Raw genomic sequence first — 17,200 nt, forward strand, 5'->3', positions numbered from 1 at the left:
CGTCACTGTCTGACTGTGACCGCAATTCTCAAATTTACAGAGCTCCACTGAGGGTATGGCAGGGTTAGTCGCCCCGCACTCAGCCTGCAGCTTCCTGAGCACCGTGGAGTGTTTCAGTCAATAACCAATGCTACTTTGCCTTCGACAGGTGCAAGCCAACCAGCAAGGTGGTGGAAGTAAGATAATGTGGGGCGGAATCTCTTTTAACAAATAAGCATATGGGTACGATAAGATTGAGGCCAGCCTTACTGCTCAAGTTCTTGAGCCAACGGTTTTTCCTATTCCTACCATCCACACTGGAAGTGTAGATTTTCCAGCCTTGTCTACACAAGATCACATAGTGTGACATCAACTGCATGACTGTGAAAAAACAATGTCGAGGTCCGCAAAAGCCAAATTTTCCTACTGACCTGAGCCCAACAGAATGTCTGTGGGTCAACCTCGCTGATGCGATCTACTGTAACCAGCCGTCTTTCCTAGCTGGAAGGAATATCCTTATCCCACAGCAGCCTGTACGGAGGCTGATCAGGTCTGTGCGCCAGAGCTGCCAGCATTGTGTTAGTAGTTGGAAATGTCATAGCATATTACAGTTAGCAATTAGTCTCATTTCAACAATGAGTCACATTTCTTACTGAAACTATATCAGAATTCTTTGATCTTCACTTTTGTGGTTTTTGTTAATTTTTTTTAGTTTAGTTTATTGAATTCATTAGACCTAAGTGTTGTATTTCATTTGTTTTAGTTTATATGATATGGGTTTGTAGTTACTCTAATGGAGCACTCAATCCTACAGGACCAAAAATCTGGAATACTCCAAGATCAGGATTCAGAACTACTGCTCTACTGAATTAAAATCTCTCCAGACTGTATTTTGTAAACATCCATTAAAAGGTAAAGTGTGTATACAATCAATGGAAATACATAGCAGGAAGTTGTTCATTTGTCCTATTTAATGTGCAATGTGGCTTTTCTGCACAGATGGTTTAGTTATTTTTATCCCATTAGTCCCTTCACTGAATCTGACCATTTGCTTAAATCATCATATTTTATTATAATTTGCAAAAGTTGTGCAAATTATAAGAGTTTTTACATTAGCTGAAAGGTGATCTCATTATAATTGTGCAGTACCATTTTTGGGTCTCTGATTTTTGTAATCTGCGTATTTAAATATTAAAAATTCAAAATACTTAAAGTGACTGATTTCTATGGCCATGAGTTACATAGCATTTCAAGTGGTCAATACTTTCCATTTAGTGATTAACACAAGTTAATTGTCTATTTAACAATACTGTTGTGAAATGCCTTATGATGTTTATTACCAAATTTTATCTGCACATACCTTCAAGGCCAGCATTTGTGTTTCTACACTTTCTTGAAAAATGCTCCCAAAAATACAAAACAATTTGTTTTCCCCACGCATAAATGAATTGTTCATCTTCCACCTCACAGTTATTCATGCATGCCACAGATGAGCACTTCTATATCGGCACATCAGTAGGAATATTTTGCTGTCATTTGTATGCGCCATCACACATGAAGCTGAGCTGATATTGCTCAGCTTGCCCTATCATTTATATTTCTTGCTTACTCCACCTGCCAGACTCACATGCCCTTCCCTGTAGACCAAAAAGGCTTTTTCTCACTTGAGATGTTCATATTAAGATTTCTGTAATACATCTATCATCCTCTAGCACACGAAAAGTTTGACTCTCCTACTAAGGCAAACTCTTGGACATAAGGATTCTCTAAATGATTTTTCTCAACATGAGAATCTAAGCGAGAGAAGCATTTACTCTGTTTAAGGGGGACAGTCCTCCTACAAAGAAGCATACTGCAGCAACAAAACGTTGCTTTTTTAAAGGAAACAGCAGTATTTCTCATTTGTTTTTAAACTTACCCTGGCATAGGCCCAGTTTTAGCAAGATTGTAGACTTGGCGAGGGTTGAGGAGATACTGAAACTTTCTGTAGATCCTGAAAAAATAATGGCATAAAAAACAAATGTATTAAATTCACTGTATATCATTTACTATCGCAATCTATTAAGGTGCTTTATCTCATCTTTAATGTGGTCGGTGTCAAGACAGTTCTGATTGACTGACATGTGGGCTACTAGAATCCATTTAATCCTGCAATAAATAACCACTTAAAAGCCCAGACCAGGAAAAGTAAAGCTACTACTGTAACCTCCATAAAATACACACAAAAAAGAAATATGTTCAGAAAACAGTACTGATATCTAATATTTAAAAACATATCTAGGAATTAAACAGCAATGAAATTGTTTACCGAAAAACTGCAAAGATGATACAATGCGTTTTCAATTTCAGTGTTTAACCTCAACAAGTAATTTTTTTATTTTTAATTAGACCCATTGACAGTCACATAAGCAATGATCATCTATATCTATCAGACTTACTTTGCAACTGTAAGAACATTCCATGGCTTTAAAAAGACCACCTTTATTAAGAACACGATCTTTTAAAGATTATTTAATTTAAAACAGAAAGAACAGAAAGAGTACGTTTGTAATTTAAAAAAAAATCATGGTATAAAGTTCAATTAATAATGTAAATATCACACAGATATAAAAGGTACAAAACAGCAGAAACAGAGGCAGCCCAAGAAACAGAACAAAATTAATTAGAACTATGATCCAACAGTGACCTTGGCAACAAGGTAAAAAGACTGATATAATGATTGCGGTCAGAAACCATGTAGACAGTCTTAATAAAACAGTAGCCATACCTTTTAACAAACCAACAAGCAAAACATCCTACATAACTTTCTCTGGATATGGTACAGTAGATATGGAGAACATACTGTGTCAAATTGGAATAATTGTTCGAGATATTTGAATTATTTTATGATGTCACCTCTAAATGTGTTTTTTAGAAGAAAAAAATAATTTAGTATATGTTGAATATTGAATATAACTAATTGGGATATGTTGAAATGTTTCTGTGCTATTTTAAATCTAATGGAATGATACAATCGTGACCTGTATTTTCCTTAATTTCCACAGTTAATTAGGGTACTACATAAACAATCTATAATCTAGACCTTTCTTTTATCCATATATGCTTAGCAACAATTTGTAGGGAAGATTCGGACAAAATGCGGACAAACTTTACATCCAGATTTAATTTGTTGTCAGCACATTTGTCCTGTGAGGCTACTTTACAAAGCTAAAAGGATATCTAGAAAGGAGGCATTTATTTAAAGTAATTCCTGAAGAAATCTTCAGCTTTAAAAACAGCATTCAGGGGTGCATTATTCAGCTTCCTTCAAAGTTTAATACAAGTGTGTTAAACTATGGTTCTCTTCAATGCTGTGATGTAGCTTTTGGAAAGCAGCAGAAAAGCACTTTGCACAAAGACACGCTAAGCACACACCAGCTTTAACACAGTGGTTAGGTCATCAGGAGAATGCCCTGAGGATAAGTCATTAGTAAGACTAATTCATTCTAATTTCTATTTCATTATAACAACTGGGCCAAGTCATATTTTGATCACATAATTTTAAAAAATGAAACCGGAGTAATAAAGGGGGAAAATGAATATTCCTAAGTAATAACCCTATTAGTTCAAGGAGTAGAAACAGGTCTGAATTCACAGAGCAGCAGAGGGATGACATCAACAAGGATGTGTCAAGAGGCAGTGGTCTATCGTAACATTGCTGCTGTCCTGTTCTTCCAGGCAAACTTATCGATTAAAGATATTTGATGCAAGGATGCATGTCTTCCACATATTCTACATTCATCTGCAAGGACAAATAATAGGCTCTGTGCTGTTCTTCAAAAGTTAACAAACCACCGCAGAAATAATCAGAGAAAAAGTATCTCAACTTTAGTTAATATGCTTACTGTAATACAGGCTCATTTTAAGAGCAGTTGGATTACCTTTCTCCTTGCTTTCCTCCACTCTTAGGATTCACAAAGACAAGGAGAGGATGGGTTCCAGCTATTGTAGTGATCTAAAAAAAACCAGCAATACAGTACGAATACAATGCAATTACAATCGAAAAATAAATATAAATAAAACTCTTCCAATCTCTTTTTTTTTATCAGTATATTTGTTCTGAAAAGTTTGATGACCTCTTTTCAAGCAATGAAAAAAGCTGTTTTACAGAAAATGCCTTGGTTAAGAAAATGATTGTTCAAGGTAATAAATACACAGCATTTATCATTAATGATAATGCTGACTGTCCATTATTTAACGCTCAAGTGAACAGCTTCATGGAAAGTAAAAAATAGTAGACATTTGTCTTTCAACATGCAGGTGACATTTACATGTTTAGAAATTGTTCAGAACAGTGCCTCAGAACACAGCGTTTCATAAAAGTGACAAGGAGACACGTAAAACTTTTGGCCAAGTGTGTCACGCGGTCTTTCAGGTAACAAGGAAAAAACTCTGCTTGGATTAATAAGGACATAAATGGAAATGGATAACCTGATCATGTTCAGATTTGATATAGTAGGAAACAGAATCGAATGAAGGTAACTTTCACCAATTAGTGAAAAAAACAGACTAACATGAAGAACAGAATTATATGTATGCCTAACATTTTCATGTAGGGTAAAATTGTCCGTTGAAGGTGACATAGCACTGTAAAGGAAGGTATGAAATGAATAAATTCAAGATGCCTTAAAGAAACAGGTTTGAATTTAAATACTTGTGCTGCCCACAGCCTTAGAGCGACCTTTCTGGAACACACATGGTACTCAGCTGTTAACACTGGAGTGAACTGCTCTTTTTCTGACAAACAGAAGAAGATTGGCATGCAAGGTACATGTCTGCATTGGAGTTTATGCACCCTGTCACCATAACAACTATAATACTTCAGAAACTAATGAAACACAAGTAGCCTTCATTTGTGAAAATGTTTATTCACTTTCTGCTTTCTGTGAGCTCAGTGTGCACTGATGATTCTGCAAATGACAAAGATAAAGCACTTAACTACCTTAGTCCAATGTCCCAGTAGACCTAGGTAAATTAATGAGCCTCATCCAAAGGTTATGAGTGATCTATTACTTCCTCTAATTATAAATAATAATCCTGATTATTATGCTGGTTAGCAAGAAAGAACAGAGATGAATGTTATTAAATATGATTAATCGTCTTCTCTGAGCCATGTGGATCAGTTTTGTCATCAAGTTAGCCTGTTTCAATTCATGTGAACTCCTTATTACTGTAATTGTCATTATGATTATTATCTTCAGTTTTTTCTGATAGTTTTCCATGGTGAATACTGGACAGAATACATATGCCCCTTCCAGGTTTCACATCAATATCTCACATAGCAGCTCGGGTCATTAATATTTTGATTGTGCAGTATGTTGAAAACAATAATGAAAAGCCAAAAAAGGTTTGGATTACCTGAATTTGAGTCTCACAACCCTGTTTAAATGTTTTGATAAAGGAAAGTTTGAATAGTCACTTACTGCACATCTCACATTTAGAAGAAACCACTTGAAACTGAGCCTGAAATAAAGTACCTACTTATTTTAAGACACTTCTTTTGTTTTCTTAATCCGTCTTAGAGATGGCAAAATAAATGATCGATTGATTGGTTCCTAAATAAGGTTCAATTTAGTTTATTCTTTGATTAATCATCTTCAGCGACAAGCAAACAAAACAAAACCACACAGATAGAAACGTTTTGGGATAATTTATTTTCAGCTTTTTTGATCAGTTAACCGGCAAGCTCAGAATTAAAAACACCCATTGTAATATCAATATTGTTTTTATGTACTACATAGATAGTTGCGTACATCAATTGTAATTAGCGAATGCAATGTTCCATTGGACTGTCATAAGCAGAAGCTGTATCCCATAATATTGTCCTATGTTATCACTAACTATGGCTGAAAAGCTGATCAGCACATTTGTGTTTTCCCAAATTGACTACTATAATGCTCTACTCTCTGGGCTATCTAAATCTACATTGGCCCAACTGCGGTATGTCCAAAATTCGGCAGCCAGAATCCTGGCCAGGTCTAGTGCAAGTGATCACATTACTCCTATCCTGGAGTCCTTGCACTGGCTTCCTGTCAAATTCTGTGTTGACTTTAAAATCTTCATGCTCACCTATAAGGCTCTGCATGGCTTGGCACCTCAGTACCCGTCTGAACTATTATCGCCCTACTCCCCACCTCACAACCTTCGCTCTTCTAATTCTGGTCTCCTAACTGTCCCCCAAGCCCGTCTACAGGCCTTCTCCTGTTATGCCCCCAAGCTCTGGAACTCTCTCCCCAAGGATATCAGAGAGTCACCTTCTCTAAACTCCTTCAAATCCAGACTCAAAACCTTTACCTAACTCAGAGCCTTTAGTTAACTGGTTCCATTCTTTACTCCTCTGCTCCTACTTTACTTAGTATCACCATCCACAGTCTCCTCTGTGTATTGTAATTGTGTTTTATCTTGTGTATTCTTTTTATTTATTGTTGTTGTCATTCTGTAAAGCACTTTGAGAAGCCACCTTTAAAGGCACTATATAAAATAAAGTTTATTGTTATTATTATAATTCCTGAAAACTGCAAAGAGACACATGGGACTGGAGCGCATTGCCGAGGAGAACAGAAGACATGGTTAATGTATCAATTCAGATGTCCTCATGGGTGTACAGACAAAGGCTGACAAGTTAAAAAATACCACTATAAATGGGAAGGAGAAATTCCAAGCTTCAGCACAATACTGAACCAAAGAGACAGATGGAAAATTTCACATCTTGTAAGAAGATCACGTCACCACAGACACCTAATGGAATTCTTGCAGCAGAAATCAGTAACTGGATCAACCCGCAGTTAGGGGCTATAATATATATATAACATTTCATTAATAAAAATTAATTAGAATTGTATATAGTGTATATATAGGATGTTTTGAAAGTAAAATAAAAATAATGCAAAGCTGTCACATACCCTGTTTGCAGCACTAGAAATATGTTTTTGTTTTGCTCCTGCTTCTGTCTTAATTTCAATAAGATATTGCAGCTGATGCAAAAACATGAAGCCATGAAACGCACCTGAAGCCCTTGACCGTCCACAGTAACAGAATTGGCTCTTTGCATCTTTGCTCTGTCCCCTGATCTCTTCGTCTGCCCCGAAACACCGTCTCTTTTCAAAGTCGCCTGCCTTTCCTGGAAGAAAGTTATAACACCTTTCAGGCTGACAAGGAGACAAGTTACAAAACGAGGACACTTATTGAAAGCTTTGCTCGGTGGAACTCTTCTGGCAGAGGAGCCCCCTTCACACGGAATGAGCCAGGGAGCTGCTCTAAGAGTGAAGTTGGGGTGCCGGGATGGATGCAAGGGAGGTTCACAAAGGGGTGCTTGAAAGATGAGAAGTAGGAGACATCAGAATTTGACCTCATCCCAAACACAATTTAAATGAAAATACTGTTCATGTTGCTACAGTACTTATATATATATATTTGATATTCATGAATACTATATACAGTATACACTACAATATGTTTCCACTCCAAATCCAAAGCTCTATGTGAAGTTCTCAACAGCAACATTTGTAGTTTTTTTTTTACTTAGGTACAAATACATTTATGTGTGTCATTTAATCATGAAAAACTAAAGTTTGCAATGCATTTTATTTAGTCTGCATATACGGTAGTATCATATAATATCTAGGGTCTCTACTCCACTTATTCATTTAGGAATGTAGTATGAAAATTCTGAGTTTCACACAGAATTTAGAAACACTAAATACTGTATGCAGCCACATACTGTATATTGTGTTAAATGTATGTACAGTACAAAACCAAGATGATATTACAAATAAAATAAAAACAAATTGATGTACAGAACTGGACTTTTCGGGATTAGACATTTTTCTTTGGTTGAGTCATCTTCTAAAGTGATAAGTCTGGTGACATTTTTTGGAATCATGGGATATGTGTAGCACCAGCAACAAAATCAACAACATTTTCCCCTTTGAAAGTATCAGAGCCGCCCATTGTATCTCCTGAGACAGACGCCTACTGTAAATTGCATTGTCGCAAAGATAACTTTGTCTTCTCTGCTGGTTAGTGTTCCAGCTGACAGTATATAACTTTTTTCACACCAGTTGTAAAATATTCTTAGGGCTGTGTTTTATAGGTTACAATGAGTGTTTTAACAGGTACATTTTTTACAAAGATTTAACAGGTTCTGAAAAGATTTTACATATATTATGCAGGGCATCTACCTTACAAGTGAAAAGGTGCCAGCATATATATTCAACTTTTACACCACACATGTCCTTGATGATCTGTAAATTCGCCTTTATAAAGAATGTGCTAATTCACTTCAGCTCACGAGTTCTTAAAATAGCTTGGCCATCATTGTCTGAAAAACCTACCAATATGTCTCTGACCATTGCAGTTTTAGACTTTACTGTATGTATAATATAACCCTACACAAGTATGTTAGAAAGAAACATTAGACATTTATTTTAGAAAGTGGACTCTTATGCTTACTACCCATACATTGCATGAACTTTGGCTTTTGTATACCTTGACAAAGTTGTTTCATGAAGCTTTTTGAAAAGTACTGAATCTAATATGGATAACCAATGATTTTGCAGACAGATATCAGGACCTGTCCAGCAACCTGTATACCGTGTGAAATTCTCAAGAACTCTTCAGTAGCACTTCATTTACATGTTGCTTCATAATGGCTTCATAATCCCTTCATAACTGCTACACAAGATGTTATAATCACATGCAAAATGTACAGCGACATGAGCAAATGACATAACATGTGCAAACCTCATGACACAGAGTGAATGTCACATGCATCGTGCCAAGCACTCAAAATGACCTTGTTGTCATTTGCAGGCGTCCCTGTAAAGTATTATACACGTGTCTTCTATAGCAGTTATGGAGGGATTATGAAGCCATTATGTACCGACATTCAATTACAGCGTGACCTACTCTTCCAGATTGCTTTGCCTAATGCCTTTTTTGCTTTGCATGTAAACCATAATGGATGCAGAAAATCGCAACGACAAGAGATAGAGCACCGATCTGAAATTAATTTTAGAACATACAGGTTGTGAGAGGTCTACTATGTTTATGTGTACTGTGTTTACAGGAAGTCTGTCTGTGTTCGTTATCAAAACCATGAGGACAGAAGAGAAATAAGCATTAGTAAAATATGAACGTTTTTAAACACAAATTTACCTCAGGAGGAACAGCCAACACAACCAACAGAACATACAAAGAACAGAAGTTGATGAATTATTGCTGTTAGTTATTGTGGGGGTTCATAGTAGGTTCAGTATCTGTTACCATTCGCCTAATTTATTTGTTGCTGAGAATGCTCATTTGTCAAGGTTTCACTCATTCATTTGGATTATCCTAATTTAACTTAATCCAAATAATCTTGTTCTTCTTATTATTTGATATACTTTGTCCACTCCGAGCCACATTGTGGGCGAAATAATAGATGAAACCGCACCTCTAATTTTACACTGCATGATAAAAAAAATGTTCACTTTAAAAAATGGATTTTTGAAAGAAATCGAATTGACACAGCCCATTTGTTCTATTCCTTTAATCTAAGACTGATTGTTTTTTTTTTTTTTGGTGTGTTTGCATTTAGCAGTTTGCAAAACTTTCAGCTTCTCTCACATTTTGCTTTGCCAGATAAAAGCACAGGAAGAAACAATTAGAATTAAACCCTGTTTTCTTTGCTTGTCTTCTAACTCTTACCTGTCCATTGCTACAATCTCTCCATAATCGGACAATGGTGGAAAAATAATTAAATGACTGTAAGTCATTTTTGTTACTACTGTATGTTACTATGGGATGAGGCAGAGTTAATTTTCATTGTCCAGATATAAAGGACAAGCGATGCTTGATATAAGAGGTAATTTTATACATTACATATACTGTATTGCATGATTTTGAATTTTTCTCAAAATTAAATACAGTATACTGTACAGTACATACATGGAACATGATGTAATTGAAATATACCATAAACACCAAGATTAATAAAAGAACAAATCAATATCAGCAGCAAAACTGGCAAAATTTTGTTACAGTTTTCATTTCTCTCCAAAAAGCATTAAAACAGTATTTCTTACTACAGTATCTACTACGTTCTCTGTATTAGTTACAGTACAAAAAGCAGAGATAGACAAACTCACTAGCACTACTGGACAGATCGTCGTAGGAGGCAAGATGTGGTCTTTCAGCACCCCACAGTCACATTCAGGTTTCATGTGTGATGCACACTTGTTGTGAAGCTAATACAGTAAATAAGAAACAATTTGATAAATTATAGGTACTGTACATTGTATGCAATATAAATAACATTAAACACAATACCTAGATTAAATCACAGATATGTTGTGATAGCCATCATTAAAACTAATGCTCAAAGATTTGAATTCAAATCTAATTTATTATTTAAAGTGATAACAATTATTGATTATTAATTTTACATATATTACGATTGAACAGAAGCAAATAGGAAATGGTTATAAGCTTTGTTGTGTTTACTACTTTGCTCTTATATTTTCTTCTATTTTAATTTACAATCGCTGGCCATTCAGAGGACTAGTGACTGTTCTGCTAAATTCCATGACAGGGGTTCATTTTTACCATTTACGTAGCTAATTAATTAGTCCTGATTGGTTCCAGTTAGCTAATGAAGGATCCCTGGTCTCAGCATCACATTTCTCTCTGTTCAGAAACTAGGAGAGTAAAATCCTTATCTGATTAGCTTTCTTCATTATTTATCTTGAAGATTTCTTAAAAATGTTTTGGGCTGACAGTCTGCTAACATGGACATTCTAAAAATTAAGCATATGGCACTTAAAATGCAATAATAAACCTCTTTGTTATAGTTCTTAAAAGCAGAAAGCAAATTGTAAATCCTGTCTCTGTTTACTGAGAGAAAGGTGTCTAAGGCATAAAAATTAAAATCTTACAGGGGCTGATTTAGCTGGTATCAAAGCTTAACTGAAGGATAATTTAACAACATGGTAATCTGTCGCGTTCGTCATGCTAATTCTCATCTCCAGCAGTGAGGCTACTTGTACAATAATTAATGCACACCAGGCCACATAACATTAAATAAATGTATCTCAATAAGTGCTTGAAATTCAGTGATAATTAGCAGCACTGCTTCTCTGTGACACGCATGCTTGTCTATGAAAAATTGCTTAATCTTCTTATTAATCTCTGAGGTCTCTTGTCAAACTGAACCAGTTTTTGTGAAGAAGAAGAAAATAAAGTTATTTATTTCTTCAAAAAAATATCTGATAATATTATACTCCTTTTGATTTATACCACATTTACCTGATCTCTAGATATTCTATTGAAGTGTATTTTATATTTAGGTTTTTTCATCAAAACAATCAGAGGTTGCTGAAGAAAAAAAGGTAGCCCTCTAATACAGTTATTATTCCATGTGATTGTATCTCATCAGTTTTAGTGAAACACATTGTGAAACCTATTTCAATAAAGAGTGCAAAAATACAGTCCAGGTGTGAGACCTTTCAAAAAAGCAGTTTTTGCTGATTTTAGTTGGGGAAGGTGGAGAACTAGTTACAGTAATGCTGTCTTGAAGCATTGTTCAAACAGGTTATGCCAGATCAAACAAAACAATTTTGTATGAAATAACAGTTCATCCTACTAAACAGAAGGTGTGAAGGGACACCATTCATTCTACAGGATCAATGGTGCCACACAAACTAGGGAATGCAAATGGCATCTAAGGAAACACAATTAAAACTGACAACAAAAACAACTTCTTTACCCAAAATATCGGTGGGAGTAAGGACAAAGCTGCCATACCCAGCCATGTTGCTGAAAATACTTCAACAAACTGGATGAGATGCTCATACAGTATCCAGCCAGCAACTAACCAAGTAAAAAGCCTCTTTTTGTTTCTAGCCTTTCTTATGTTTTTACATGTCGGGAAAAAAAGTAAGAGAAGCTGCACTGAAAAAAATAATGGAATAAAAATGAAAACAAAAAGCAAAACGAAAATACCTAACTATAAAATATAGCATGTTTTTTCACATTTGAATTATAGTGCAACTTGGAAGCAGGGAGAGTGTTTTTTGGCATATTATTAATTCTTTAAATTCATAAAGTCCACGAATTGTATATTTTTGTATCTCAGGAAGTAGTTGATTATGTTGTGACATCAGTACCAAATGCAACAGTCCACTTAACCGGCATTGCAGTACAGTTCATTGCAAATATATGGGAGGAGAACAATACTGACAATTAGCATTTTAAAATTAGTACTTTGAAAGCTATGCATGAATTGACCAACAGTTTAAATGAAATTCTGTTACAATCATTTCAACCTATCAGAAGACATCTTACTAGCCAAAAAGCTCCTGAACAGGGCTTATATTTTGGGCTTGTCTTGTCTTATATTTTATGCACTTGCAGACACATAATTGCTGTGAGATCTCAAACTGAAAACTGAGGAACTCATGCATTACAGTATTTGAAAGAATAAAGGACATGAAAGTGAAAGTTGTCAGCTGGCTTCCTCTCAATTTTAACCTCTCTTATGTTCTAATAATATGTTCTAATATGTTGCAATAAAAGCAATTAAATGGGTATTTTACTTCTTTCATTATATGAGCGGGACCTGACTGTAAGAGAGTCAATGCATTAATCTCACTTACAATTTGTAACTATTACAATGTGAATTAAATAACATTGTATTCAAAATGTACTCATTAGAATAGTCTTAGTAGGATATTTAAAGAGGCTGAATTCTCCGCTTCATTTCTCTGAGGTTTACTTACGGTAATTTGGCACCAAACACAGTGAAGTCCAGTGAGGCCCTGGTAACATTTGATGTTTTTATGACATTTGTCACATTTTGTTGGGCAATTTCCTTCCACCCAAAAATGATGCATTACCTGTATACAGTCACATATGAGAAAAAAAATATGTTATGCATACCCTTTTCGCAGCCTTGCTGTCTGCTGTTTAAACCTCGCTAATCTTTCAATTAGCTGTGCTAAATATTAACATTTTGCGTTAATTCCATTAGCTGTGAAAGGGGCTTTCAGATAAAGCTCCATGGCACAAGGCTGCTGAGATGCATGCATTTTTCTCAACACTTGAATCTGACTTACTTCAGCGTTCTTTTTGGACTTGACGTAAGTTTTGATACAGGATGGAGGAGCCCTGGCTACACACCGTTCATGAACTGTGTACTTGCAAACTGGAAAACACAAATTGTTTTATGTCATTTATATACTGTAGTAACACAAATTAAATTTGAACACACCTGAGAACATTCCATATCTACTGCTCATTGTCCAAGCTTATATTGGTAATGTACTGTAATAGCAAAAGATAGGGGGGTGGGAATGAGTTAGGAAAGCTCACAATTCTTTACTTCATGAGAATGGTGCTTATAGACAAAGACCGCCCCTAGGTAGGGAATAGACTAACACAGGGGTCCTCTGGAAGATGAAGGGTCAGAGACACATACAGTATATACTGTATAACCGAAATGGAAGAGCTCTTTGATTCCAGCAAAGGTTAAAGAAATCAATTATTAAATGCACTTAATACCAAGCTAAGTAAACACTTGTGAGTGAATATCTGTACATATATTCAATAACCTATAAAAAGTATAATGTGTTTCATTCTCGGTTAAAAGGATATATACACCCTTGATGACTTGAGATCAACTGTGTCACTGTACAGTACGTGATCGCACTGAGTGAATTCTTAATACTGGATGGAGCAGATCAGGGTCTCATTATGTGCTATAAAGTACTCTGCTCGAGGGCTTTTCTGACTCTGCAATCCATACAACATCTGCTTCTTAAAAGTCAAGTTCGCAGGTAAGCCCAGTCTGGCAATTAAAAGCGTCTTCCACTTGCTCATTCAATCAAATACTGAATTCTTCCTAATTTGTGTTTTTTGTCATTTCCTGCTGGTCTCTTGCTGCTGTTGCATTTATAAAACTCTGTATTTCTTTTATAAAATCTTCGACAATGTGATGTTAAGTGTTGCTAAAACAGCTCAGAGAAGTGCTTTTAAATATTCAGAATCTATGTGAGCACTGTTTCAAGATTATAAATTAATGCAGATTTGTTGTGAAAGTAGACAACTATTGTCTCAATGCTTTTGGTCCTGTAGCTCGTAAGAAAAAATATTTTTCCGATAACAGATGAAGAAGCAGCCCAGGGCCTTTTGAAATGTATCACTTGGTATCTCACACCCTGCATCAGTAAAACCTCATTGGAACTTTATGAAACAGCTATCAAATTATCTACACAATATTTGGTAGTTCCTGAGTAAAATTGGCACATGACAGTTTTGCGTAAAAAAATGGTAGACTCTAAACTGATTGGTAGTAAACAAATACAGTAGTGTGCATGAATGTTTATCCATCTGTTATCTGACCACTTCCTCCAATTCAGGGTCACAGGGGAGACAGAGCCTATCCCAGCAAGCAATGGGCACAAGGCAGTGTACACTCTGGACAGGACACCAGTCCATCACAGGGCACAAGGCAGGGTACACCCTGGACAGGACACCAGGTCATCACAGGGCACAAGGCACGGTACACCCTAGACAGGACGCCAGTCCATCACAGGGCAGACACAGAGTGTAGATAAAGCTTGAAAGGTTAATAGATTTATATATACTGTACACATTTAAGAGCCTAGGTGTGGGGAACATGATCAAATCCATGAATTAATATCAGCTGATATAAAATATAATTACTATGAGAAAATATTCCAGGGACTGAGTACATTAATATAAAACACGAGTAATCTGATTTTTTTTTTGTGAGATCTAAGGCATATGATACTTACATGAACAGCAGAGGCCTTGCTTTCCCAGTCCAATCAGCATGTTCAAACACAGGTTGCAGTAGGCAGGCTTATTGAAATGCTTCAGTCTCCAAATGTGTTGCCCATCATCCTTTACGTTCTAAAAGTAAAAGAGTTGTTTTTAATAAGATACACTAATTACATTTTGAATTATACCTGACAGGAAAGTGAAGCATCCTAAAATTTTACATGGGAACATATGGGCAGAGCTATCAAAATTTCCTCATCTCGCTGAGACAGTCAGAGGTGTTCTTATTTTCATAATTTCACAATGGAATGTGCAGCGTTTGCACCGACAAGTTAAACAACTTGCAGGAATGAAGCACCATATTTTTGAGTGTGCTGATGTTTTGATGATAAATCACACATGGGCTGTAATACTCTAGTAATGGAACAGATTGGGAATTGAATTGTACAAATTTATACCCTTCTGCTCATGCTTTGAAAAGTGGCAGATATATCCTTTTCCAGTTATTACAGTATTTCTACATTTAAGTTCCATGTTAAATGGTCTGCCCCCTGTTTTATCACAGCCAAAAAGCTTTTGAGCCACCCACACATGGGCAATTCTTCAGTCAGATTCTTTCACAGTACAGGTGTCATATCCAATTCAGTATCCCCTGGAAATCTGTATCCCCTTCCGAAATGCTCACATGCTGTTAAAATCTTTCCCCCTTACACTCTCGGGGAGGCATGATTTATGTCATCCTCCGAGTATAAAATGATTTATATGTAACACATAAGGACAAAAGGGTGGCAGAGTGGTGCATTGGTCAGCATTGCTGCCTCGCAGCCCTGAGTCCCTGGGTTCAGTTCTGAACCTGAGGTACTATCTGACTGGAGTTTGCCTGTTCTGCCCGTGTTCGTGTGGGTTTCCTCCAGGTGCGCTGCTTTCCCCCCACTGTTCAAAACATACTGGTAGGTCAATTGGCTTCTGGGACAATTGGCTCCCGTGAGAGTGTGTGTACAGAATGTGGTTTGTGTCTGTCTGCACTCTGATGGACTGGTGTCCTGTCCAGGGTGTACCCTGCCTGGTGCCCATTACTTGCCAGGATAGGCTCCAACTTCCTCATGATCCTGAAACGAATAAAGTGGTTAGAAAATGGCAACCTTAAAAACTGATATAAACATCCACGAACAATGGGCTCCTCTTTTGTCCATATCGTAAAAAACAAAGACTGCATCATGAGGCATCCTGGAAAGTGTTGTGGAGTGCATGTGCATTTTGGAGGGTGATGCACATTTCTGAATTGGATACAACACCGGCACAGAACCTTAAACCTCACCTTTTTATTACTTTAAAACTGCTTGCAGTTTGAAAAAAATCCATGATATATGAATGCTGTATATCTGGGATATGTGATCCCTTTTGCCTTAAGTAGTGTGTGTGTGACCGAAAACAGTTATGAATGGAATTAAAGGGTGAACAGTACATACATTTTTATTTGACAGTGTTTATAACACAATCACACTCTTAATTTCGCTATCCTTCACACCTGCAAGCAAATACTAAAAGACAATTCCTAGAGTGACCTCTAGTGGCACAATACTGTATAACTAAACACCAAGCAAGATCGTTTTCTCGAAAATCATAGCGTGAATTAATGTAAAAACTGGTATATTATAAATAAATTTAAATCAAGAAATGTACAAAAATAGTCTAGGAAGGGGAATTTCATTTTTAGCAGCAGGGCACTGGCAGAGAATTTGAGGTAGTGGCGCAGAAACGTCAGAGCTCTGCTGCCCTCTAGTGACAGACTGAGAGATACCTCTACACGTTGTAGGATACTGATTTGTTTTCCTGCGTCATTTAGCAACGGTTGAATAAAGCATTTTAACAAAGCACAACATACAGCAGCTTCTCCTCTTCCCATGCGGTTTTCTTCGGAAAAAGAAACTGTGGATTAGAAGAGTGTCGATTGTATAGAGTAAATAGTTGGGCCAGGCAGAAAGATTTCTCTTGGATTCAGACATCACTCCACACCCCAATATCTTTTCGTTGTTATGCGAGAAATTACAGTATTCTACAGCAAATACCCTACTGCTGGGCCCATCTGCTTCCGAACACTCAGAGACCCCCAAGTATAGTGAGTCAATGGGTGATGGAGGCCTGTGAAGATTTGACATAATGAACCCAGAGAACCTAGGATTAACAAATCCTCTTTAAACGGGAGGACGTTATTATGGTGGGACTTCTGCTGCACTGTTGAATGCTGTTTTCTAAACTCTGTTAGAACTGTTAGAATAACACTGTCAAAACAGAAAACGCACACCGATTATTACCCTTGACACCCAGATTCTAAGAGAAAAACAACATGATCTCAACGAGTAGGCTTCTGTCAAAATTCGAAAACCATTGCTGTGTTTCTGTT

At 36.4% G+C, this 17,200-nt stretch overlaps 1 protein-coding gene across 1 annotated transcript in view; it reads right to left on the reverse strand.

The window, feature by feature from the left end:
- dgkb (diacylglycerol kinase, beta) overlaps positions 1–17,200 on the reverse strand; it is a 100,005-nt gene that overhangs the window by 61,404 nt on the left and 21,401 nt on the right. The window contains exons 9-15 of the mRNA XM_088929133.1: positions 14,811–14,928; positions 13,110–13,198; positions 12,774–12,890; positions 10,146–10,244; positions 7,025–7,138; positions 3,900–3,973; positions 1,898–1,972 (exon numbers count right to left, since the gene is read on the reverse strand). Of these exons, the coding sequence (XP_088785259.1) occupies positions 1,898–1,972; positions 3,900–3,973; positions 7,025–7,138; positions 10,146–10,244; positions 12,774–12,890; positions 13,110–13,198; positions 14,811–14,928 (686 nt within the window). The remainder of the gene's footprint in view (positions 1–1,897; positions 1,973–3,899; positions 3,974–7,024; positions 7,139–10,145; positions 10,245–12,773; positions 12,891–13,109; positions 13,199–14,810; positions 14,929–17,200) is intronic.

Source organism: Atractosteus spatula, chromosome 12 (genome assembly GCF_055471065.1).
Source record: "Atractosteus spatula isolate fAtrSpa1 chromosome 12, fAtrSpa1.hap1, whole genome shotgun sequence".
NCBI lineage: Eukaryota > Metazoa > Chordata > Actinopteri > Semionotiformes > Lepisosteidae > Atractosteus > Atractosteus spatula.